General features: G+C 35.5%; 1 protein-coding gene across 2 annotated transcripts; it reads left to right on the top strand.

Moving 5' to 3' along the window:
• Positions 1-27,632, top strand: REL (REL proto-oncogene, NF-kB subunit). 2 transcript variants are annotated; one of them, XM_059406016.1, is made up of 10 exons: positions 1-353; positions 10,002-10,144; positions 10,630-10,778; positions 15,831-15,922; positions 22,314-22,454; positions 23,569-23,673; positions 24,232-24,444; positions 24,984-25,052; positions 25,179-25,247; positions 26,637-27,632. In XM_059406016.1, the coding sequence occupies exons 1-10, from the start codon at positions 344-346 to the stop codon at positions 27,425-27,427; spliced, it is 1,782 nt and encodes a 593-aa protein (XP_059261999.1). In that variant the 5' UTR covers positions 1-343; the 3' UTR covers positions 27,428-27,632. The 2 variants fall into 2 exon arrangements, with proteins under 2 accessions (XP_059261999.1, XP_059261998.1); XM_059406015.1 differs by having other exon boundaries at positions 25,176-25,247.
• The last annotated feature ends 111 nt before the right edge of the window (positions 27,633-27,743 follow it).

The raw sequence follows: 27,743 nt of genomic DNA, 5'->3' as shown, positions 1-27,743 counted from the left end.
GGCGGTGGTGAGGAGCCTACGTCAGCCGCGGGAAATCCCCCTCCCGCCAGGCGGCCTGCCTCTAGGCCCCGCAGGCGCTCGGTCCTCGCGGCGCTCCGCCCCCTGCCCCTGGCTCCCGCACCTCCGACGGGCGAAGCCGGGTGATCCGGAACGCTAGCATTAAGGGGGTGGGAAGGTGTGAGCCGCAAACCCCGAAGAGGGCGGGAAGGAGGAGGAGGCCCCGGGGGTGGTCAGGGGGACTGGGGGTCCCGCGGGCAGAGTCCCTCCGCCGCCGGACCGACGCGGGCTGACTGTGGCGGCCTCGGGTCAGGACACTTGGAGGGGCGGCGCGGTGAGCGGAGCCATGGCCTCGGGTGAGTGTCTCAGACGCGGGACTCGACCGCGGGCAGGACCTTGTCCGGGGGTCTTTGCAGCTCAGAGTGTCGGGGTCTCGGTTTCGGTTGTGCGCGTTGTCTTTTTAAAATCGTCTCATCTGGCAGATTGTCAGCCTAAAGTTACCTGGTTCGGGGTTTTGCGTGCGAAATCAAAGTCATGCTCTGTAATTTGATGCCATTATAAGAGCCGGAACCTTACAAATTCCCAGCGACTAGATTTTTAGGATTAGGGAAGTAACACGAATGTAAACGAGGACGGAGAGTTCTCATATTTAAAAATTGATTTATATTGAAATGGTGGTTTTATGTTTTAGAACAGGAATGAAGAACCTTCAGACCTCAGGAGTGCGCTCCTTTTTTTTTAGTTTAATTTCATCAAACGCCAGGAGGTGACCGCTGATGTGCTGACAGTTGTACAAAATGAGGTGCGGCTTTAAAAGTCACCAGTGCTATCTTAACAGGTCTTAAGTGGAAATGTTGCCTCAACAAAGTGGATGATTTCTACTATAAAGCGGGTACTTTCTAGCTTACGGAGAAGTCTTTTTTTTTTTTTTTTCTTTGTTGGAAGAAAGGGGGAAGGAGTATCCGCGCTTAATTTAAAATAGGAGTGGAAATGAAAACTTTACATCACTAATGTAACGATTCATTTTCAGTTAATAGATGCGTAAATCTCTTGCTGCGGGGGGCGGGGGGCGACGAGTTTACCAAGGAACAGGTTAGAGGGCAAGGGAGGGAGTCTCATATATATAGCCGTGGTTTAGATCTGCCTTTAACCTAAAGGGAAGTAAATCAAGTAGACTGTGTTTGAGTTGGACCGTTACAGGATTCTGGCAAGGTTCACGGGGCCCTTTCCCGGCAGACGGAGCAGAGGCAGGGAGGCCTGGTAGGGTAAATTAGCGCTATACTAGGAGGCTGAAGGTTTGCGGGGGGACTTGTTTCTGGTTGACCCGCGTCCTCCCAAGACCCTGGTTCAGTGACCCTCAGAGGCTGATGTCTAGCTGAGAAGAGGAAGTAGAAAGCATTAAAGGATTTTTTTTTTTTAAGGGGTTGAGCAGAACAATGCCAGAGCTACTGCTGTAGGCCGAAAAGGAAATTGGGGTGGTTCACATGACATTTGATTTCAGTTTGTCTGTGGTTTTTTATGTGCGAATACAAGTGTAGTTTAAAATATTTCAACTTTCTCTTTACCCACTTCAGTGACCCCAAACTTTCAGATAATTTTGTAAATTTATAATTTAAAAGCACATTTAGATTGAAAGTCCAAAGATGATCTGAAATATTTGGCTAATTTATTGGTTGACAGAGATTTTGTATGAAAGTAGTCAAGAGGGCGCCTGGGTGGCTCAGTGGGTTAAGCCGCTGCCTTCGGCTCAGGTCATGATCTCAGAGTCCTGGGATCGAGTCCCACATCGGGCTCTCTGCTCAGCAGAGAGCCTGCTTCCCTCTCTCTCTCTCTCTGCCTGCCTCTCCATCTACTTGTGATTTCTCTCTGTCAAATAAATAAATAAAATCTTTAAAAAAAAAAAAAAAAAAAAAAAAAAAAAAAAGAAAGTAGTCAAGAATGGTAAGCGTTATAAAAAAAGGTCAGACGCGTTATAAAAAAGGTCAGACTGCTGCCAATTTAACCAAACTTCATTAATTTGTGGCATGAGTGTAATACTTCTAATTCTTTTAAAGAGAAAAGAACCATTTACACAGAGGATAACGTAAGACCTAAATCATTCAAAAATGTGATACGATTTAAATTTGTTTAATGGCACTATAGTTTGTGCTGTTGTGAGGACTGATTCTCTAAATTGAAGGGGAAAAAAAATTAAAGGAATGAAAAGTTGTAGGGTAATTATCTTTTTTTTTTTTGCCTTTTCTGAAGTTACATTAAAATGGAACTATTTAAAATATGACAAGTTATTTAAATTGTAATTTAGTTGTTTGAAAACTGCTAAAGAAATTTTTAAAAAGGAATCTGAGAGTATTTTTCTTAGTCACTTGTAAAGGCCTTAGAGAAGAAGATTCAGTAAATTATAAATTCTAATTGTTTTGAAACAGTAATTGAACCAAAAGAGTAATAGGAAAAAAATTTTGCTTAGTTAGTTATCACTGTCTAGTTTAGATTATTTGTAGTAAAGTAGTATTAAAACCTCAAAAAGTATTTTTATTGATTACCAGGCACTTAAGACCATTTCTTCTTTTCTCACCGGATGTCATATGTAAATAGGGATGTGTAGCCGGATTTGTTACCTGTAAAATAACAAACGTAAAAGTAACAGATCATAATCTCATTAGCAAAATGACTTAAGTACCATGAGTAACAGGGAATTTAATTTATAGATATATAAAAATTATATATATATGTGTGTGTGTGTGTGTGTGTATAAATGATTTTATATGATTCTAAATTTTGTTCAGGTAAATTGCCAAATAAATTATTTAGGATTTCACAGATTGGGTTCTATTAAGCTGTCGTTATTGCCTTTTTTTTTTAACTGTCTTTTAACACAATTGATTAGAACAGGTATTGTTAAGAAAAATGTTCCCTGTCCCATGTAGGGCATGCATAGGCAGTCATTACGCTATACATATGATTCTGTTTCATTTAATGTAACCAAAGTTAGCTATTTTGCCTGAATTTAAAGCTTCTCATTGTTCCTGTAGAAAGTGCAAAATATGCTTATGCACATGTAAGTAGCTCTGTTTACTAGTAAGTATGGTAAAATGTTTTAAAATTTGATAATTGATTTTTATTCACAGTTTTCTTTAGTATAGTTATGTTCTGTCATATAATAGGAAGTACATGAAGAAACTTTTTGTAAACCACACTACTTCCAACTCTGGTGTAAATTTCAAGAGAACTATAAGTATTTCTCTTGAGTAAGGGGAAAAATATCAGTGTAGGTATGATGCAACTTAATCATTAATGACAGAGCTGGAAGCTGGAATTGACAACTAAAGCAAAATACTTTTTTTAGGTAGAAGCCTACACACTATAAACACAAATGCTGTATCTGAAATGCCCCACATGAAATGTAGAGACAACAGCTATATAAAAGCATTAAGATGATACATAAAGTTGAATGAGTGAAATGGCTAGGGAGGAATTGTGATGAAATGATATCAGGAATGTCTGGGTTCTGTGTAGTATCTTTCCCAAATACAATGTAAGAGGCTCAGAATTTCCTTTTGTTCTGTCGTTCTCTCATCTGTATTCTCTGCATGTGATTGGGTTTGTAGGCACGTGACCCGGATACTTGCATGGGACATACTTACACTAAAAAAATTTCTTTGTTTAATTCATTTTTAGGTAGGCATCTCATAATTTTTATTTTTGAATCTGGAAGTCTTAATCAAGACAGATGAGTTGGTACTGCCTTTTACTTTTAAGTTGATTAAATACCTGAGTAATCTGGAACAGATATTAAATATTTCTCTACTTTTTCATTCTGGAAGTTAACATTTTTTTTTTCAAGATTCTCTCCCTCCCCACCGCAGTGGAATCTCTATTGTGCAACTCTTGCATCTTTTATTTACCTTCTGGTGCATACATCAGCCAAATACTCCTCTGAAAATTCCCTTACGTGGATGCTTAAGACTTCTTTGAGAGGCAGCCTCCGATACTGGAATAAATCTGGACTTTAGCCCATAATGAACCTGGTTTATTCCAGTTCTACCACTCTGTGATATAAAAATGAGAATAACTACTACAGCATCTTGTTTTGAGGAACAACAGAGACAATTCATGCCCATAAATGTTAGTTTTCTTATGTAGTGGAGCTGTTTGGAGACTTAGACATCTAGGAAACAAGAGCTACTAGAAGTAATTGGCACTCACTATTGTTTGAGTATCCTGACATTCTAGAATTCTGTGAAACCTTGAAAAATTGTAATAGACTAGAACAGATGCTAGATAGAAAGTCTTTCAAGAATATATGAGAATGAAAAAAAAGAATATATAAGAATGTCCATTTACTTTTAAACAGTTTGAAATGGTTTTCTGTATTTTTAAACTAGTGGAGAAGAATTTGACAGTGATGTTTGGAGGCAGCATACCTTTTTTCCTTTGTCCACTTCAATGATAGTAAACATTCTGAAAAGAAAGTGAATCAAAAATGTCTTGATAATTGCTTGTTATAACTTCTCCTTCATTTGACTTCTTTTGTACCTTCTGTGTTAGTCTTTTTCTAGCATGTGGGAATAGGCTTAAGTTTTCATTGCCCTTTTGTTAATTGAATGCCATTTTATGTATGTGAGAAATGGTTACTTTAAATTTTGATCATAATTAGGAAGAAATGGAAAAAGTGTGTCTTAAGGTAAGGAAGCTTACCGCCATGATTCAGTTGGGTTCCCAGGTTTGAGGAATGATGAATAGATCTCATTTTCTTTTTCTCCAGAGTGAGTGAAAGTGATACTTAGAAAAGTGTATATTGTTAGCTCCATCTGCTCCTTCGGCTTTCAGGTACTCTATTATCCAGTACTTTTGCGAGGGAGATGCAGTCTGCAGTTATTCTCAGCTGTGGTGTTGACACATTAGTGTGTGATCATTTGCTTGCCGTATTGTAAGAAATGTTACTGATGATAATCACAATATTAATTTTGTAAACAATTTACCTTTTAAATAGATCAGTGTGATTAAAGGTGATCCCTATCATAATGCTTTTTTCCCTTGCTTATATTTGGCTAAGCTTTTTAGAGTGGGAGAGAAAGAGGAGTTAAAGCCGTCAGAATTAAAAAAAAGAAAAAAAAAAAAAGTTGTCACATTTCCTCTGCCTGGTTTGTCTGTCATCCAGCCCATACTTGTACGTGAATTTTTGGATTGCTTCTCTGGATATGTGATTCTTTAAGCTTCTTTATGTTTTAGGGCAATGGTTCTTAATCAGGAGTGTGTTAGAATTGCTTGGAAGGCTTTTTCAGAAATATGTTAGGGCTTTATAGATTTCTGTTTCTATTCAGCAGATCACAGGTGGGATCAGGGTATGTGTGTTTTTTGAAAAAGCTTCCAAAATGATTCTGGCATACACCCCACTATGAACTCTTCCAGGAATTTCATTGGATCTAAATACTCACTTGCCTGTGGCAAGATGCATTATTTTCTTAAACTAAGTTGTATTTATTTTAGGTTATTTGCTATAATGTTATTCTGACTTTACCCCCGGCTGTTTTTATGCTTTTCTTTTTTTTTTTTTTTTAAATTTTATCCATTGGGATTCCAGCTATCATATTTGCTAATGTCATTCATAATTTCTTTTTTATAATAATAATTTAAATTTATCACCTATAAAATGGGAGAATAATTCCTGTTCTGTTTTTTATGAAGATTAAAGTTGAGAGGATCAAATGAGAATATATGTAAAGTACTTTAAAACAGTATTATAATTACTGTAATTAATTTTTTCCTGAACAATTAATGCTGGTTCCCGGTGCTAGCCATAAGGTGTTTTTTTGTTTTTGTTTTTGTTTTTAATTTTTAATTTTTTATAAACATGTATTTTTATCCCCAGGGGAAGCCATAAGGTTTTAATTAATGCGTTTATTTCTGACAATTGAGGCTCCATTTTTAACTTGTATTTCAATACAACTTTTTAATCTTAAAAACTGAAATAGCACTCTTTTTTGCTTAAGTGAAAATAAAAACATAGGTATATCTTGCAAACATTTTGGCTGTATTTGAAATATTATTTGGGTCAGTATTAGCATTTTACAGTATTGTTTAAAAGGTAGGGGTCAATCCCAACTTTGCAGTATTGGTTTAAAAAAAGTTCAGTAATCAGCTTGCTTAGAACCACTTTGGAGAAATTTCAGTACTTTTCAGACATATAGTGATTCGAGATAATCTTAGTTAGGAGTACTTATTTTCCCTACAGTTCTCTGATTTACATTTTACCTTCTACTCCATACAAGACTACAGTTCAACATTCTATCTTTAGGAAGAAAGGCCCTTTAAAACAGTGCTGAGGGAGGAAGTGACTGGTACATTATACTGATGCATGATATAAACAATTAATAGTTGGGAAGTATTTTACAATAAAATACAGATAAATTAGACTATGAATAGGTATAAAGAGTAAAAAGTGTAGCAGTTCTAATACCTACAAAGCACTATTTTTTTCCATAGTAGTGGAACCTAATAGGGAAAATATGATTAATCACGATTACTATCCTTTGCTGTTTGTATAACTTACACAAACAAAAAGATTTTTAGATTTTCAGTTATTCACTCCCCAGATATTTACTGAATATCTATGTGCAAGGCACTGATGAGTACGTCACAATTCCTGCCTTCAAGTAGCTTGAAAAGAAGTAGAACAAGTAGTTTTTTTTTCAAGAAGAAATAAAACAGTGAGTCTTCCTTAATTTATAGTTATTTGGAATAATTGCCATAAACAAAATACTGTGATAATTTAGAGGAGGGGGAGATTATTTCCAGCTGGGGAAATGTGAAATATTACAATAAAATATTACCTGGTTGATCATGAGACTTTTTATAAATAATGAGCTTGTACAATAGGAAGACTAGATTTCAAAGTTTTTTTTTAAAGTACTTGATTTTATATGATCACTGATATTTGCCATTATTATAACTTTAAACCTATAAAAATCATGTTATTTTCTCTTTCAACAACTGCTTTTCTCTTGTCTAGAGACTTTTTTCACAAACATTTTCTAGTTTAAAGAAGCATTGTGTAACCAATGAAATATTTGAAAAATCACTATGAGCCTAGCACTTTTATTCACCCTTCCCCCAAAAGTTAGCTACTTACCATTAATGATGTAATTCTGTATCAACTTCCCACCAAGACACCTTTAAATAAGTAGTGGGCAGGGATTTATTTGACCTTTAGTTAAACCACATACATTATTTAAGATATCACTTAAAAAAATTCTGTTGAGTATTTTGAGCTATTGAGAGGAAAATGTACTTTCTTTCAAATTCTCCTGCAATGACATATGAGGATGTAAAATATTTGAAGTGAAATGTGAATTTGAGTTATTCATAATATACAAGGATATATAAGTATGTGACATTGAAATACCCATCTGCATGCCTTACATTTTTCAATAAAATAAGTGTTATGAATGTGATTAGATTAAAGTCAGTTTTACCTGGCTCTAATAGTATCTTTACTCAGTAACCCAAAGTAGAAACTGTGGAGCCTCAATGATTCTTTACTTGCTCTTAACCCTAATGTTCAGTCAGTTGCTAGGAACTGTCAATTTTATTGAAATAATCCTTCACTCCTGTTATCACTGCTAGATGTCAAATCTGCCCTCACCGTTGCCCACAGTACTGTCACAGCCTCTAAACTGATCATCATACTGTCTCCTTTCTTTTCAACCTGTCCACTGCCATCAGAATCCTCACTCTGAAATGTCAGTCCAGAGGCGCCTGCGTTGCTAAGTTGGTTGGGCAACTGCCTTTGTCTCAGGTCATGATCCCAGGGCCCTGGGATCAAGACCCACATGGGCTCCCTACTCAGCTGGGAGCCTGCTTCTCCCTCTGTCATTCTCCCTGCTTGTGTTCTCTCTCTCACTATCTCTCTGTCAAACAAATAAATAAAATCTTTAAAAAAATAAAATGTCAGCTCGATCATATGATTCCCCTGCAGGAAGCCATTCATTGATTCGTTGTCACTCATGAACTAAAATCCAAATCCCTAATGTCCTCTGTACTTTGAACATTTGTACAGATTACAAATGTCCTTCAGCGTTTGGTTCTAAAGGTAGAAGTGTAATCCACTTCCACTGTGGCTTCATTGGTCATTTAAAAACTCTTCTTTTGTGCTGCCCCAGCTTTGGACACATTGTTCCCTTTTACTAGAAGGCCTTCCCCTCTACTCTCCCTACCTTTTTGCTTCATTAACTCTTTTTCCTTTGTTTTTGACATAGGCATGCCTGACTCTTTTGCTCTATCATTTTATGCACAATCTTGTTAGCATAAACAAAATTTTGTTTTTTTGGACTCTTCTGTAGTCTAATAATTGGTGGTTTTGCCTCATTGTTCTATAAAATTCTTGAAAGTACCGGTTGTTACACCATCATGATATTACTATAAATCATTGTTTTCAAGAAATGATATGAAACAATAGTAGACAACATTTATTGAGTATTTGTCATAGGCATGATGCTTGCTAAGAACTGAACACATACTACCTTGAATCCTCACAAAACCCCTATAAGGTAGGTGCTATTACTATTGTTCCCATTTTATAGATTAAGAGACTTAGAAGATACATTGCCAGGATCCTTGCTGTTAAGATATGGCAAAGTAGGACCCAAAAGGCTCCTTCCTAACACTGTACCAGTAAGACCCATTGTATTACCCTTTCTAAATATTTATTTGCATTCTAACAGAGGGTATGTCTTTAATCAGAGAAATGGATTATCTAATTGTAGGAATTTAAAAATCACTTAACCGATGGAAGGAAAATGGGTTTTTTTAAAGTGGAAGACATCTTTATACCCCTGAAATAGACACATTGCCAAGTACCCTACTTGTAAGCATACTTGAGTGTCTTCATTGAACTTTTCATTTCTATAATATGGATAGTAAGAAGGGTAAAGATGCATATGTTTTAGACAACTTTACTGGCATATAATTAATGCATGATACATTGTACATGCTTAAAGTTGCAATTTGATAGTTTTTGACATATGAATACAATCTTTAAATCATCATCACAATCAAGATAATTAACATATCCATCATCCCCCAAGTTTCCCCATCCATTCTACACCCTTTTTCTTAGGCAGTCTGTGATCTGCTTTTTTTGATTATAGATTAGTTTACATATTTTAGAGTTTTATATAAATGGAATCCTACAGGATGTGCTCTTTTGGTCTCGCTTCTTTCAGTCAGCTCAACTTTTTTTAAATTGGAGTATAGTTGACACATACATTAGTTTCAGGTATATAACATATAGAATTCATCCATGTTGTATAGATCAGTTCATTCTAAAGTTCATATTTTGAATTACATTTGTTATAGAAAGTGAGTAATTTTCTTTCCTCTGTTGTGTCTTCAGTAAAGAGATTTAGATGGAACTGATTGAAAATTTTGTTGAGTTTAAAATGAATACTTCTGGAACTTAGTTAGATGTTCTGTGTATCAATCCTTTAAGATTCTAGGGGAGATTTAAAAAAAAACTTAGATATTCTTTCTGCAATGATTTAAATGCATTTTCATTTTCAAGTAGCAGTCCACTGTTAGGAGTCTAAGGTAAAATCAAGCAGTTCAACTTATTTTGGAGTATGATATTGTACTTTCGAAGACTATCTTCTTTACCCTCCTGGGGGAATCTTGAGGGATATCCTTGTACTTGGTCTTACGTGTAAAGTGAGTATCTCTGAAGTAGAGAACTCAGAACTTCACGTTGGCATTAGCTCTTGATATTAAATGATAAAGTGCTAACCGATGAATATGATTTGAGTAATCTTGTGTTAACACTGTATAGGAGCTCAGTATGAATGGGAGAAGAGGCACCTTTACCATCCAATCTTGGGTAATTACATTTCAACCTATCATTTAATATTGGGAGGGAAAATTTTTTAGTATGCTATTTTGAAAAAAAACAAAATGGTCCAATCCATTATTACTATTATTGTAATCTTACCCTCCTCCTTTTTTTAAATTTTCAGGTGGCTATAACCCATGTATAGAGATCATTGAACAGCCCAGGCAGAGGGGCATGCGTTTTAGATACAAATGTGAAGGGAGATCAGCAGGCAGCATTCCAGGGGAGCACAGCACAGACAACAACCGGACATACCCATCTATCCAGGTAATAGACCCTTCTCTTGTATGTATCTAACTTTTAATTGCTCCATATTTTATCTATAGCAATCACATGAAAGGACCAGTTTCTTCATAGTGTGCTCTCATTTCCACTGTGGCTTAAATATATATTTTCAAGGGATATTTATGACATGACTGTGAATATAAGAGCATGGCATTTGGTGACCCAACATCCAATTATTTTCTCTTGCTCCATGATAATATTTTGGTATAACTTGTTTTAATAGAAAACAAACAGAATCAGATGATATAACCAGTTGAAATCAGTGCAGAAAATAATATGTCAAGGAATGGAGAGGTAAATTCTTCCCTTCTGATATTCCCTGGATAGTTCCATCCAAACTGTATTTGCCAGTCAGTTGGACTTTATCTAGTGCTAACTACATTATATAAATTGAACTCTCTTTTAGTAGGTCAGTTCTGAATGGGATCAATTTATGAATCATATATTTAATTTCTCCCTTTTTTCAGATTATGAACTATTATGGAAAAGGAAAAGTGAGAATTACATTAGTAACAAAGAACGACCCATATAAACCTCATCCTCATGATTTAGTAGGAAAAGACTGCAGAGATGGCTACTATGAAGCAGAATTTGGACAAGAACGCAGACCCTTGTTGTAAGTACACAGCCACAGACATCTTTAGGAATAGGATAAACAGAGGATTCTCTGTTTCCTGGACATGTACATCTGTTAACAGGATAAAGTGATTTCTCATTCTTCTATTTACTATAGTAGACATTTAAATTTTCTTAACTCTTATATTAGAACCTCCAACCTCCCTTTTATTCTTTATTAGTAGACACAGTCCATCAGGGTAGCAAGAATACTTACTTATTGCTACTAAAGGTAAACCTAAACTTATTTTAACCCACTGAGCCACCCAGGCGCCCCTTCCTAAACTTATTTTATGTTGTGGTTTTCTTTCTTAGTGTGAACAATCTCTGAAAATTTTTCTTGCATATATTTTTACTGTCCTTTCATTAATAGTTAAAATTATCAGATATGGGGAAACCAGCTGGTAACCTGGAGTTATTACTTAGAAAAGGACAAGTATAAAAGTAACATGATGGTAGTTCTAAGATAAGAAAAATGATGTAACACCTTGGTGTTGGTGAGTCTGCCAGAAGATGGGCCCATTCATCATGTTGGTGATAGTATAAATTAATAAAATCCTTCTGGTAGGCACTTTAACAACTACATAGGAAAAGCCTGAAAAATATGAATGTCTCTTGAACCAGCAATTCTACTTCTAGGAATTTATCCTCAGGAAAAAATTAAGCATGTTCAGACATTTAGCTGTAGTGATGTTCATTGCAGCTTATTTTGTAATGGCAAAAAGTTAGAAGCAATCAAAATAATAAACAAGGAGGGATCCGTTAGACAATCTGGTACATCCATGCAGTGCACTCCTATGTAGCCTTAAAAATAACATTGCAAATATCTCTTTGTATAAAAAGATATCCACACTATGTTAGATAAATAGGTTTTAAAACAGTATATGTGATTTAGAAAAATCTTAAAAAGCATATGTGTACATAGACTTGGTAGCATATACACTAAGGTATTAATAGTAGTTGTTTCTTGGTGGGTAAGACTGGAGTTTTATGTTTTTCTTTTTTTTTTTTTAATTTTTATTTTTTATAAACATATATTTTTATCCCCAGGGGTACAGGTCTGTGAATCTCCAGGTTTACACACTTCACAGCACCCACCAAAGCACATACCCTCCCCAATGTCTATAACCCCACCCCGCTTCTTCCAACTCCCCTCCCCCCAGCAACCCTCAGTTTGTTTTGTGAGATTAAGAGTCACTTATGGTTTGTCTCCCTCCCAATCCCATCTTGTTTCATTTATTCTTCTCCTACCCCCCTTAAGCCCCCATGTTGCATCACCACTTCCTCATATCAGGGAGATCATATGATAGTTGTCTTTCTCTGCTTGACTTATTTCTCTAAGCATGATACGCTCTAGTTCCATCCATGTTGTCGCAAATGGCAAGATTTCATTTCTTTTGATGGCTGCATAGTATTCCATTGTGTATATATACCACATCTTCTTTATCCATTCATCTGTTGATGGACTATGTTTTTCTTTTAACTTGTATTTATTCTGTGATTCATCTTTTATAATGAACATGCATTACCTTTGGAAAAATGAACCTAATTACAATAAGGAAAATGTTAGTAACTTCCTTATATATTAATAGTAACTATCTAGAAAATATACTTTAAAAATATTCCTCTTAAAATAACAACACAAAACAAAAAAAATCTAGTAATACACATATGGTGAGAAATATTTCCTATTTATATAGTTTGACCTCCCAACACTATTTTACATTGTGGACCACTCCCTTCTTGGAACATTCTCATTTCTTGATTTCTCTGAGAACAGACTCTCCTGTTTTATTTCCTACTTCTCTGGCTGTTCCTATTCAATCTTAATTACAGACAGTTAAATTCTTAGTTATGTCCAATAATGCCCTTTATGGCTCTCCTGCTTCTCTGCCCAGTTCAGGATCCTGCTAAGGATCACACACTGTATTTACTTGTCGTGTTAATTTACTTGTCATGATTATTAAAGTTTCCTTTGATTTAGAATAGTTTCTCAGCCTTTTTGGTCTTTCCTGACATTACCATTTTTTTTTTTTTGAAGAGTCTAGGCTACTTGTTTTGAAGATTGTTGAATGTGGATTAGTCTGAATTAGTCTGAATGGTTGCTTGTTTATATTCATGTTAATATGAGTAACATGAATAATATTTTCATGTTAACATGAAACATTTTGGATGAGAAATCTACAAAGGGGGTGCTATGTTGTTTTCAAAATAACCCTTCAGGAGACATGGGATATTAGTGTTTTCCATTGGCAATATTAATTGGCATTCTGTTACAAAGAAAAACTTTCCCTTTTTTCCTTTCCCCATTAAAAAAACAATACCACTGTAGACCCATGGATTTTTATATTCAGTGTACTCTAACTAGTCCATTACTGGCATTATTATTTTGATGTGCAGATTGACCCAGATTTGACCAATGCAGGCCCTTTCCGCCTGCTTCCTATGTCCTTTTGATACGCTTCTGTCTTCCTTGGGGCACTTCTTTACTTTCTGACACAGCAAAGTGTTCAGGACTTACTTGTACTTTTCTTGCCCCAGCTCTGAAATCAGTTTTTTCTAAGGAGCCCTTGTTCCTTTCAGTGGAGAATGGTATTTTCATTGTCTTTTTGACATATTCTCTTAAATATATCAAAAGCACCTCAACTAGAATATGGCCCAAACCCTGACTTTTCCATGATAGTACTTCTTTCTTCTCAGTGGGTCTTCCAATGTGCCTTATCTCAGTGGTTGCTGTAAAAGCCCCCAGACACGAGTATCATCCTCACACCCCTCACCCAGGCACACACATTGAATTCATTAACAGGTACTTCCTAAATAGTTCCTGAATCTGTACACTGCTCTTATTGATCTCCATCATCACACTACCCATAGTCCAAATGTAGGCTGCCACAATAAACCCCTGACTGTCTTCCTGCATCAACTCTCTTTGTACCTCTTCCCCCCAGCTCTGTCCTCCACTTTAGCCAAGGTGACTTTCTTAAAAATTAATTTATTTGGAGTGATCTTTTCAAATACAAATCTGACTGTCATATTCCCATTTAAAACATTTTAATGGCTTTATGTGGCTCTTGGAATAAGGGCAGTATTCCTTATTGGCCCACAAGGTTCACAGGGTCTGCTTGTATTTGTAACCTTCATCCTGTGCTCTCCTTGAAGTCCATACTCCAGTCCCAGAGGCCTTCCTCTAGTTTCCTGTGCTCACAAGACTCTTCTGTAGGGGCCTTTGCTTGTTCTGTTCCTTCTGCCTGAAGTCTTTACTCTCCTCTTCCCCTCCTAGTTCATCTCTGTTTATGTTAAGTACCACTTTGTACAGTAAGCTTCTCTGTCCTTCCTGAACTGATCAACTCTCTCCTGTCATAGGTTTCTATGACATAGTGTATGTCTCCTTTAATAAAACTTGTCATGGTTTCAATTTAGCATTTTTTGCATGTGATTATTTAATATTGATCTGTCTGCTTCACTAGGCAAGAGGTCAGCAAAATTTCTCTGTTAAGAGCCAGATAATAAATATTTTAGGCTTTGCAGACCATATGGTTGCTGTTGCATCTGCTCATTTCTGTTGTAGCATGAAAGCACACATAGACAATGTGTAAACAGATCAGCTTGTTTGTGTTCCAAAAAATCTTTATTTAGAAAAACAGGTGGTGGGCCGAGTATGGTCCATGGGCCACAGTTTGCAAACCTCTGCATTAGACTAAGCTCCATGAGGAGAGGGATTGTAATGCCCATTATTTTCTCGAGTTTTTGGTACAGAGCAGGAATCCCAAAATTTGTGGAATGACTGAATCATGAATGAATGAATAATAGTTTCAGATAATCTTCATGATCCTTGGTTTCCTTGTGTCAGAATTTCAAAAATCTCTCATTTCTAATATTCTATGAATAGCAGTCAAATACAATTTTTCAGATGAAACAAAATTAAGTAGTGTATAAATATAGTAAAATAAATAATTCTTTAAAATCTTTCATCAAAGAAAAAGTGAGAACCAACGTGTGAATCTTTCAAAGAAGTAGAATACTTTTGAGGAAGAGGATTATGGGTTTCAGGGTTTCAAAAAAGGATTATGAATTCAAGATTTATTTTTTAATTATTGGAGGCAAAGGAAAGAAATGCCAAAGATACTTTAGGAGCTAAAAAAATGACAAGTATGGTGAAGGTGCAGAGCATAAACATAAGGCCCTGTGAGCATGGAGAGGAGCAAACGAGGCAGGCAGCCTCCCGTTGCCTAAGTGCCATGTGAAGTTTGAACAAATAGTAATGTTATTATAACCAAGTTTTGCTTCCTTATTCACACCCACCCAGCTTTAATGATGTCATGGTTTTTCCATGTGGGAACAAGTATGACTGGTGGTGGTAGGGGAGTTCCCCCTACCATCATCTGTGCTAAAGATATGCAAATTAGTAATATTTGTAGCTTTTGAGAAGTTTTCCATAAATGACATTTTGAAACTTTTGCTAAATATTATCGTTCATATTAAACATCTTTCTAATTTAAAAGAAAACATTTCAGTGCTTTCTTATGAATGATTATTATAACTTCATGTAATATAGCATAAAACACATTCCACTGCTACTAGTAGTGGAGTCAGGGCTCAAAAATCAAACATCCGTGGAATAGATCAGGTGTAAGAGGACTAGCAGGCACTGTAGTAAATTGAAGAGCCTTGATTAAACGGGCCGCAGGTGATCGGCTCCATCGAGGTGCTCCTGTACTCTGCTGTGTCCAGACCTTTAGAATGTTCAAGAGAAGCCAGAAATCAAGATGTTCATATGCAATTACTGGATTGTTAAATGATAGTAGAGTGTGTGCTTTTTTTTAATACAGGCAACACTTTTATGGGCTCAGCAAAACATACCAGTGGGCCTCCTTTTACAACTTTTTTGCTTGGGAGGTCAATTTTACATTCCTGTTAATGTTCATCTGTTTTGGTGTATTTGATATAGGCATAGAATGTACCCTTGATTTTTGCAGTATTTTTTGGTAAAACTTCATTTATATGCCCTTGTGTTTAACTATAATACAGTTTGAAAGCTCTGTTTTCCTTTTAGTTTTCAAAATTTGGGTATTCGTTGTGTGAAGAAAAAAGAAGTAAAAGAAGCTATTACTTCAAGAATAAGGGCAGGAATCAATCCTTTCAATGGTAAGTAATGTCTGAGAGAATTATTTCTGTTATTTGCATATTGACCTATTTGTGCAAATTAATTCTGTTTGTGTCTTGAACTTGTGCTTTAGAAGCTGTTCTTAAGTTTTGTGATCACTCTTCTGCTTGCTGACAGATACCTGTATCTGAAGAATGAAGAAAATTTAAAACCTTTCATAGTGTTGGGGAAAAAAAATTCTCTGACAAACAAGGCTTTCTGGTATCCATGGAGAGGGACATTGTATTCTATAAGAAAATCTCACAAATGTTCTGATTTCTTTTTGAATGTGGCCTTCCATTTGCCACTCCAGCAGACAGTATACATTACCTTCTCTGCATGTGGTTATTTAAATCAGGTCATACTCAACAGCGAAATTTAAATTAATCCCAGTGTGGAAGAAGACATATAGAAATAGTAGAAGCTATACAAAATACCTTCATAGTATATTAGTGTATAAGGCTAGGTATTTACTGGTTAGTGGGTTTTGTCGAGGATAGTGTGATCTGGTGTAGCGCCTGGCAATTGTGAGCACTCTGTGTTGTTTGAGGAGATGAATAATTACACCAGGCTTAATGCTGGACCCACACTAGGGTAGTGTCCACTGTAATATCTTCTGCAGCTACTTCAATAGGCATAATGCAGGAACTGAACAACTATAACATTTTCAAAGAACAGATCTCTTAAATAGATTTAAGATCTCCTCATATTGTTGGTTTGTGTTTTTCCTGGATATATAAAAATAAATTAAGGGTTATGAAGATAATTTAAGGAATATGTTCATAACCAAGTACTGTGTTTTTATGAACCATAATGTCTGCATCTCTTCTCCCTAGGTCTTTATTTTTTATACTGCTTAGTATAATGCTCTAAACAAATTAGCTTGTTTGTGTTCCAAAAAATCTTTATTTAGAAAAACAGGTGGTGGGCCTTCTTCCCCTTCAGTTTTCCTCATCAGAGCAGATGACTGTTAATTTTGGTGTGTATTTTTCTAGAATTTCCTTTATACATGTATATCTGTCTCCCTAGTTTAGGAGCTTAGCATCTCATAGTTTTTACAGTGGAGACTACTGTAGTGTAGGATGCCAGCATTTAGCTTGGTGTAGTCATTCATTTGTTCAAACAATACAGAGTGCTTACAGTTGTTATCCAGCAAAACCTACGAAACAGTAAATATCCAGCTGTATACACAACTATATGCATGTATTTTTTTATATAAATAGAACCATGCTACACTGCTGCTGCTTTTTTCTTTTCACATAGGAATAGATCTTAAATATTTTGCCATGTTACTACTTATAAATCTATTTTACTTTTTAACAGAGTGCTCTACTGTTTGGATAGACCAGTTTATTTAACTAGCCATCTGTAATGAACATTTAGGTTATTTTCATTTTATTTTAAAAAACTCCACTGAACATATATACATGGAGTTCTTGTGTGATTATTTCCTTAGGATAAATGTTGGGGTTTTGTTTTGTTTTTTGTTTTTGTTTTTTATTTAAGTCCTCTCTACATGGGGATCAAACTCATGACCCCGAGATCTAGGATTGCTTGCTCTTCAGACTGAGTCAGCCAGGCACCCCTAGGATAAATATTCAAAAGTGGAAAATTTCTGTGTTAGGAATATACCCATTTTCATCGCTAAAGTAAAACCCCAAACTTATAAAGAGTCCATCTAAGTCCAGATGTAGTATAAATAAGGGATCATGTAGTATAAAATGAGAATATTATAAATAATAGCTACCATGTATTAAGTATTTTTTTTGTGTCAAGGAGTAAATGTTAAGTATTTTATGTATGCTATATATTTAGTCATTACAGCAGCACTGCTTTATAGAAAAGAATCCTAAAGCTTTGGTTATGTAATTTTCCTAAATTATGTAGCAAGTACAGGTGGCAGAGCTAGAGTTCAAGTCTCGGTCTCCTGACTCCAGTGGAAAAGGCATTCAGAAAGGAAGATGCAGGAGTCAAGAAGCAGATGGACCCTCTAGAAGATTTTTAGGTTTTTTGTTTTTTACCAATCCAGAACCAGGCATGATGTTAATAATAATCATATAGCACTTAGAATAGTTCTTAGTACAAAACAGGTGCTTTGCATATTTTATTTTACTTAAAAAAATTTTTTTAAGTTTATTTCTTTCTTTATTTAAGTAATCTCTACCCCCAGTATGGGGCTCAACCCCGAGATCAAGAGTTGCATGCTCTTCCAACTGAGCCAGCCAGGCGTCCCTTATTTCATTTAATTCTTACAGCAACCTATGAGATAGGGTCTATTGTTATCTCCATTTTGAAAATAAGGAAGTGAAGGCACAGAAAAGTTAAGTAATTTTCTCAATCATAGAACTGGTAAGTGGTGGTGCTGGGATTTGAACACAGGGAACCTAGCTACCAGGCTTATGATCTCTCTACTGAGCTACCTAGGTGGATTTAGGTTTAGGGAAGGGAGCAGTCCTGCCAGTTGGGCCGTCACAGTATTTGTGGTTTTGGTTGTTGTGTTGTTTTTTGTAACATCCATTTCTTCCCCATAACCCTTTTGGTCTCTCTAGTTGAAGGACTATCTCACAATTTGAGTTGCGGAATCCACCGGACCCTGTTAGAGTAATCTTAGAACAGTGCTTTTAGCATATTATTCTGATTAAGAATTTGGAATGACTCCTTTAAAAGTTTAAAAACTAAATGGCCCTAAATTGAAAGTCTTAGACATGTAACTCCAACATATCTTTCCTGCCTTCTCTTCCACTAGTCCTCTTCATAAACCCCTCAGTGTTCCCGCAAATCTCTATTGTTCACCCTACCCTAACCATCTCTCAGTCCATTTCCATTTTCCAGAGGAATGTAAGCCTACATCATTTGTAGCCTGAAGCCTGGACTGTTGTTAGCCCCTAAACCTGTGGTCCTGCCTCTGTTTTTTATCATCTTCCAAACACTTTATACACTGCATGCAAAAATATCCTTCTAAAGCCAGTAGGAATCACTTCAGAGCTCTACTTACCATCATTCAGCACACCTAACTTATAGTAATAAACAACAAAATTTTACAAATTGCAGGTTATATAAAACAGAAAAGGGAGAATATAAATCTATATGCAAGAATATAAATGTATATATATAAATTACCATCATCCCCATTTTATAGATGAGAAACAGATTTTATTTTTCTTTTTAAGATTTTATTTATGTATTTGACAGACAGAGATCACAAGTAGGCAGAGAGAGAGGGGGAAGCAGGCTCTCTGCTGAGTAGAGAGCCCGATGCGGGGCTCTATCCCAGGGCTCTGGGATCATGACCTGAGCTGAAGGCACAGGCTTAACCCACTGAGCCACCCAGGTTCCCCAAAGTAAGAATCATTTTTAATAGTCTTTGTATTTTCACATGATATTTGATCTCTAGAAGCCAGACTGTCACATGTGATAGCATCAGTCTATGGATCAGAATTTGTAGATCCTATTCTGCTAAGCATTTCCAATTCCATTGGCTTTGTTTTCTTTTTTAAAACCCAGGAGAACTGAGAAACTCCTTTGTTTCTATATATCATAAATATATATCACAAAAACCAAGTCAGATGGTTTCTTACAGTACAGCAGAAATCTGTACATGAAGTGATACAGCCATGAAAAAGTATCAATTTAGCTCTGACAAATTTCTAGGTTAAGTGGTAGAATGTGAACTTGCAGATCCCAAAAATAAAATAAACAATCAAAGAAAGGATAATTCTACCTCTGAGTTCAGGTTATTTAAATCAGTTTTTAGTGTTTTGAGTTTTTTTAGAGAAATTAGATTTTGTTTTGCTTAGATGTACATTTTAGGTTTTATTTCAACATTCTAGGAAAACAATAACATATAACAATCTATTTCTATTATGGAAACTACATAAGAATAGAGAATGAGGCCTACTCTAACCATCTATTTATATTTATAACCTCTTGCCCCCAATTAAGGATTCCCAAGCTCCTTACATTGCTGATACTCCCCCTTAGCACTTTTCATTATCTAATAAATTATATAATACACTTATCTAGTAAATTTGTTAATTGTTGGTCTTTCTTCACAAAAATATAAGCTCCTCAAAGGCAGGAATTTCTGTCTGTTTTATACACTAACTTACCAAAAGCACCTAGAACAAGCTAGGACTATAATGACTAAATGAGATAAAAACCTGTTGAAGGAATGAATGCACATAAGTAGTTAAGATGTGTAACCTACTGCACAGAAGTAGAAGACTTTTATCTCAAGACACTTAGTCATGAAGATATTTAATATAAATACACTATTTAGGTACCAAAGTGAAATATAACTCAGTTTCATCATAGATCCTGTCCACAATGAGCATGAAATGCATCTCAGAAGACAACTGATGCATTAAATGATGCAACAGATGTCACAAACTTTTCATGACCAATTGCTGATCTGGTATCTTTCAGTTCTTTTTTTTTTTTTTTTAAAGATTTTACTTATTTATTTGACAGAGATTACAAGTAGTCAGAGAGGCAGGCAGAGAGAGAGGAGGAGGCAGGCTCCCCACTGAGCAGGGAGCCTGATGTGGGGCTCGATCCCAGGACCCTGGGATCATGACCTGAGCCGAAGGCAGAGGCTTTAACCCACTGAGCCACCCAGACGCCCCCTTTCAGTTCATTCTTAACTCCTAAGGTATACTCCTTCAGGGCCCAATCAGAGTATTGGGCATTTACCAGATCTCCCCTCTTCAGTAGAACCTGAACACTTTTATTTTTCCTCTATAGGCTATTGAGAATTTATCTCAACTTCACATTTTGTTAATGACATCCTACAAAATTGGCAGGCTCTATCTAGAAAAAAAGAGGTCTCTTACGAACTTACCTCTCTGGGTTTTTGTGATATTGGGATTTATAATAAATATATGTTTGCTCTTCACCCCCATTCCCGGCAAAGAACTCATAAAACTCTTGCTAAGTGATAACAGCAAAAAACCTGAAAGGAGTATCTTTTGTTATTTGTAATAAGCCCCTTTCAGCCACACCTGTTATGTCATATTATGATAATGATACCAACACCTACATCGCAGGTGTATATTTTGACCTATTTGAACAGATAAGTTCTTGTAGATGCCTTAAAATGCTTGGTTTAAGAATATTTGGGAATATTTTAAATGTTGTGATAGCTGCTGAGACTGTGAGCATAGTTTAAATAAAAAGTCAAAATCAAAATTCTACTGTCATTTTGTTACTGCCTGTAAGACTAAAGAATTTGGGTTTTAACAGTGTTTCAAATTTAGTATTTCAAATTTTAATACTTTCTGAAAAATGAAAGTTTTCACATAATTGTGTATTTTATGCTTTTAAAAAATATGACTCTGTTATGATTTATTCCTACGGCTTATATTATTTGAAAATGTGGTTAATGTTTTCTTTTAGAACCAGATTTCTTTTCAGATATCAATTTAACAAACTGTCATCACATTATATCTGTCATAAAGGTTTTTATATTTTTTCAGAACTGCAAATTTTTCCTGCTATAGCATTTTTTGTTTGTTTTTTTAAAGCAAACCTAATTTGGACATAAAATTTTTTTATGGAAACTGCTAGCTACCTTATATCATCTATTATCTTCTTAATATTTAATCCCTAAGATACTATTCTGAAATTTAGTAGATATTTCTGTATATGTCACCTTTATACAAAACGTGTAAACATGTAAAATTTTCTAATTAGAGTTCAGTTTTCAAGAGCATGGGTTCAGGATTCACTGACTTCTTAGTATGACTTCCTTCTCTGCCACTTCCTATCTGTGGAACTTCAGAGAAGTAATTTCACCTCTTTAAAATCTGTTTCTTGGGGCACCTAGGTGGTTCAGTGGGTTGAAGCCTCTGCCTTCTGATTAGCTCATGATCCCAGGGTCCTGGGATCGAGCCCCGCATCGGGCTCTCTGCTCAGCAGGGAGCCTGCTTCCCCCCTTCTCTCTGCCTACTTGTGATCTCTGTCTGTCAAATACATAAATAAAATCTTTAAAAAAAAATCTGTTTCTCATCTATAAAATGGGGATGATGGTAATTTTTATACACATTTGCATTCTCTCATAGAGAGTTACGTTCTCCCTTTTCTGTTTTATATAACCTGTAATTTGTAAAAATTTGGTTTTTTATTACTATAAGTTAGGTGTTCTGTTCTAAATTTCAGAGGATTTAGGATAGTTACTTCCTGACCATGCACATAACTTAGTGAATAGTGTTAGTGACTACATATTATAATGATATAATGATAAAAGGCACTTTTGAGATTGTATACTGTTCTATCTTGTTAGTATAGACTGCAGGCTACTTAGGGTTATTGAGTATGTTGGGCAGGGAGGAGGACCTAGCAGGATTTTAGTTCTATGTGACTATTTTACATCCTTAAAAAAAATGTACTATTTAGTCCCAGAACAGCAGGTGTTTGATACCGAAGATTGTGACCTCAATGTGGTGAGATTATGTTTTCAAGTTTTCCTCCCTGATGAACATGGTAATTTGACAATGGCTCTACCTCCTGTTGTCTCTAACCCAATTTATGACAACCGTAAGTACTTTATTTTCTTCTATTTGTAGTATTAGCTTTTTTTTTTTAGTTTAATTTTATTAAGTATTTTGGCAGTTAGAGAAAGAGTATGTTCATTATAAGAAAAATTCAAGCATTACTGAAATAGCAAGAAGAAGACATCTTTGATCTCCTCCTCCAAAGACAATCACTATCCCTAGGTACATATTTCACCAGTTTCTTTATATATAAAAATACATCATCACTGTCATTCATACAATATACTTTTGGCAACATAAAAAAAATCATCATAGATTCTTTTTAAAAAATTTTTTCTCTTAGCAATGTATCTTGAGCCTTTTTCCCTTTTGGGTGCCTTGTTCTCTTCAGTAGCTGCGTTATTTACTTATATGGCTCTATCACAATTTTATTAACTCATTACCCTATTATAATACATTTGGTTTGTTTCCTTCTTAATTTTTTTCCTCTAACAAATTGTACTTCAGTAAATAATATTTGCACAAAATATATGCATATTTTGTGCAAATATGTCTCTAGCATAATTTTACAGAGGTAGAAATATTGGCAAATGCTAGATCAAAGGATATGGATATTTGTAGTTTTAAAAGATTATGAAATTTCCCTCAAAGTTTTTGTGTGCACGTGTGTGTGTATTTGCTCTTATGTATGCATTCATTCATGGTATATTACTGCCTGTTTTGCATATAGTAACATAGTGGAACATAGGTCTATAAAGGTGGATCAGATTATCCTCATCATGGAGAACTTTGAATTGCCAGGGAGGGTTACTGAAATTATATTCCTAATAGAAAGCACAAAACTGCATTGCTATAGGCTTATAGTTAAGATTTGAGAGATTAATCTGGTAACAGTGTATGAATGGATTGAAAGAATCAGATTTAAGTGGAGGATCTATCATTGCTGAGAAATGAAGTCACAAGGCTGTAAACCAGGTTGGGAGTGTAGTTAGAAAGGAAAAGTACAGCTGTAAAGGATTAATATAGTGTCCTCAATTTATGTATACACTAAAGCTTTTATCTGTCTTGTAAATTGTTTCCCTAGAATTCTCACCATGAAAAAGGAATAAAAAATATTACTAATGCAGAAACCCATTAAAACAATCCTTTATATTTAGGTGCTCCTAATACTGCAGAATTAAGGATTTGTCGTGTAAACAAGAACTGCGGAAGTGTCAGAGGCGGCGATGAAATATTTCTACTATGTGATAAAGTTCAGAAAGGTACTTATTTGTCTCATTGAATTTAGAATATACAGATCTAATACCATGATAAATTCACTGTAAATTGAAAATAATCTTAAATTGAAAGTGCAGTTAATACATCTAATGTACCAAACACCATAGTTTAGCTTAGTGTACCTTAAACATGCCCTTACATTAGCCTGCAATTGGGTAAAATGACCTAACACAAAGTCTACTTTAATAATAAAGTGTTGAATAACTTACATAATTTATTGAAAACTGAAAGTACTGAAAGTGAAAATCAGAACAGTTGTGAGTGTATCTGTTGTTTACCCTCCTGGTCATGTAGCTCATGGGGCTTGCTGCCACTGCCCAGCATCTTCAGAGTGTCATACAGCCTATCCCTAGCCTGGATTTTGATTTTGATCTTTATCAAAATCTGAAATACATGTTCTACTGAATGCATATCACTGTCACACCATAATCAAGTCAAAAAATTGTGAAGTTGAACCATGATCAATTAGGGGCCGTCTATATTTTAGATTAATAGATGGATTTTGTTTTCCATTGCTATTCCTTTGCTTTCGTGTTCACTAGATGATATAGAAGTTCGGTTTGTATTGAACGACTGGGAAGCAAAAGGTATCTTTTCACAAGCTGATGTACACCGTCAAGTAGCCATTGTTTTTAAGACTCCACCATATTGCAGAGCGATAACAGAACCAGTGACAGTAAAAATGCAGTTGCGGAGACCTTCTGACCAGGAAGTTAGTGAATCTATGGATTTTAGATATCTGCCAGATGAAAAAGGTATGACTTCTTGGTGGTCATATTTCTTAAAGTTAGTTCTCTTGTAAGATATATTTGGATACAGTACGGTTTATTCATAATTTACATTTTATTTCCTGGAAGTTTTCAGTTTTTTTTTAAATCAATTGATTTTTCTGCTCTTTGCCTCTCTTTCTTTGGAAAGGAATCTAGAATAATTTCAGAGTATCTGAACTGTTTATCAAAATTTATTGTATATTTGAAGTTCTGTTTTTGTCCTTATTGTGCCCTTTTTATAGTTGAAAAGCTTGCCATTCAGAGTGGTCTCCATTTTGGTTTTGTCCTTATCTGCCCTTATTGCATTAGTTGATATTGTTGCCTTATAGGTGTTATAAGAAAACAAGATGAGTATTATACCCTTTACTACTGACTTGGGACACATTCTGCAACACTTACTAAATCCAGATTGTATACATTTGTTTAACGCACCTTATGGGAATACAATACCTATTTATTTGTTAAAGGAGAAACAGCATAAACCTATGATGATTCACATGCTTTCCTGGTTTCTTTTTAACTAGATACTTATGGCAATAAAGCAAAGAAACAAAAAACAACTCTACTTTTCCAGAAATTGTGGCAAGATTGTGGTAAGAGTACTTTGGATTGATTTGTATTTAAATAGATTTTGGGTTTTTTGCTTTATTCAGTTTTCCAAATTTTAACTGATGTTCTTTTTTAAATTGCTTAATAATGGAAAAACTTTATCCCAGCAGTTAATTTTCCTGAAAGACCTAGACCTGTTACCCTAGGATCAACTGGAGAAGGAAGATTCATCAAAAAAGGTATTTTATCCTACAGAGTATTCCTTATGGTCAAAAGACCAGTGCTTTGCCCAATATATTGGAATTCCATTCTTAGGAATAAAAACTGCTTCTTTGCTATTTTCCATGCCCACAACTTTTTTCATGCTTTGAATATTAAATGAATTGATCTCCTCCACTTCTTAAGGTCCTCTTGGAAACTATGATTATGTTTTTGGGATTTATTGTTTGAGAAATTACATTTGTTCATATGGTGGTAATTTTATTTAATTACAGTATGTCATGGAAGAAATGGTTTGGATCTGGCGAGTTGCCTATCTTTAAAAATAAAGCTTCACTGGAACACAGCCATGCTCATTTGATTACATATTGTCTATGGCTACTTTTTTTTGCATGATAGTGGCAGAATTGTGTAGTTCCAACAGAGGCTGTATGGCCCACAGACCATAAAATATTCAGCCCTTTACAGAAAAAAAAAAAGTTGTGAACCTCTGGTTTAAATCATTGAACCAGGGTTATTTAACTAGAAGTCTCTTCTTCCCTTTATATTCTTAAACCTGTGCTTTTTAGTATGTATAGCAGTAATTTACTATATAAATAAATACAGAATCTTTAATTTTTACCTGACTGGGAATTTTATAGTACCTTAGAATTATATATATATATATATATTTCTTTTTAGAGACCTGACGAGAGAGTGACAGAGAAAGGGGAGGGGGCAGAGGGAGAGAGAGAATCTTAAGTAGGTTCCATGCCCAGTGGGGAACCTGACTCCAGGCCCAGTCTCACAACGCTGAACTCATGAACCGAGCTGAAATCAAGAGTTAAACACTTAACCAACTGAGGCACCCAGGTGCCCCTAGAGTTGTATCTTAATATATCTTAGCAAGTTATGTATCCCTAATGAGCATTTCCTCCATCCCCCTATTTTCTCCTAAAAGTAGTGAATATGAAATTATTTTGGCTATTTAGATTCCCATTAACTGAAATTCTGATTTTTTCTAAATGCTTTATTTTTTTAAGTAATCTCTATGCCCAGCTTGGAGCTCAGACTCACGACCCCAAGATCAGGATTTGCATGCTCTACCAACTGAACCAGCCAGGCATCCCTGAAATTCTGATTTATTTTTCACTTTATAGGGCCTCAGAAGCTAAATTTTCATTATTTAATGAAGCTATCTCTGACAAGATAACTTAACAGAATTATTTTATAGGTATTTGTAAAATAGTGTTACAGAATTCAGCTTTGGGCTCTTACAATAATTTAGTGCTATTTAATATTTTTATCTAAAATGTTACATCAGTTTGCTTGGAAATTTTCTTTATCAGTATGTTTATGCAAGTTTAATTTAGAGATAATATTTTTTATACTTTCATTTCAGTTTGTAAAAATACATTTCCTCCCCACAGAATCAAACTTTTCTCATGGTGCAGTTTTGACAGAAATACCCAGGACTTCCGGCATTTCGAGTCAAGGAGATTCCTACTATTCCTCACCTGCGTCAATCTCAAATGCACTGTCACAGCATACTCCACCCATACCTTCAATGGTGTCTCCACCTTCTTCAAGCTGGTCAGGTGGGGCCCAGCCTACCTCGCGCGCAGTTAGTACAAATCCACTGAGTGGTTTTTCAACAGGGACACTTTCCTCTCATCCACAAGGTATCTCGCAATATCTGGAAATGCCTCTTGAGAGTGATCTGAATGCCTCTAATGCTTGTATTTATAACAATGCAAATGACATAGGCAGAATGGAAGCACCATCCATGTCACCAGCTGATTTATATGGTATTTCTGATGGCAACCTGCTGCCGAATTGCCCTATGAATATGATGACACCTAGTAGTGACAGCATGAGGGAGAATGATAATCCGAGACTTGTGAGCATGAATCTCGAAAACCCCTCATGTAATTCAGTGTTAGACCCAAGAGACTTGAGACAGCTCCATCAGATGTCCTCTCCCGGTATGCCAGCCAGCGCTGGTTCCAGTACAGCTGCTTTTGTTCCACAGCCAGAGGCATTTGAGAGATCTGACTTCAACTGTACAGATAACAGTATGATAAATGAGTCAGGACCATCAAATGGTACTAATCCAAACAGTCATGGTTTTGTTCATAGTCAGTATTCTAGTATTGGCACTATGCAGAATGAGCAATTAAGTGACTCATTTGCATTTGATTTTTTTCAAGGTAATTTGTAAAACTTAAATGGTTGTTTGGGTATATTGAATTCAAAGCTGGAAAGTATCCTATAGGGAAATTCTGCAATAGAAATTTAAGAGGACATAACTGCTTCTTCTTTTTGAAACATGTGACCTGATACTGTGTGCAGGGAATTCTGTCTTTGAGAAGAAAATGAGAGCAAGGCTCCAATTCTTCCAAATACACCTTTTTATACTTTTTTTATATGGTGTTGATGTGTTCTTAGTTAAATGAATTAACTGATATTTGCTTTGAAGCAAATTTAAGGTAAAACCTGTAATGACTGTGTCATTAGAAAAATGATTTCATTATTAT

This window comes from Mustela nigripes, chromosome 7 (assembly GCF_022355385.1).
Source record: "Mustela nigripes isolate SB6536 chromosome 7, MUSNIG.SB6536, whole genome shotgun sequence".
Taxonomy (NCBI): Eukaryota; Metazoa; Chordata; class Mammalia; order Carnivora; family Mustelidae; genus Mustela; species Mustela nigripes.
Note: the sequence above shows the minus strand (reverse complement) of the source record. Positions and strands in the feature narration are given on the sequence as shown.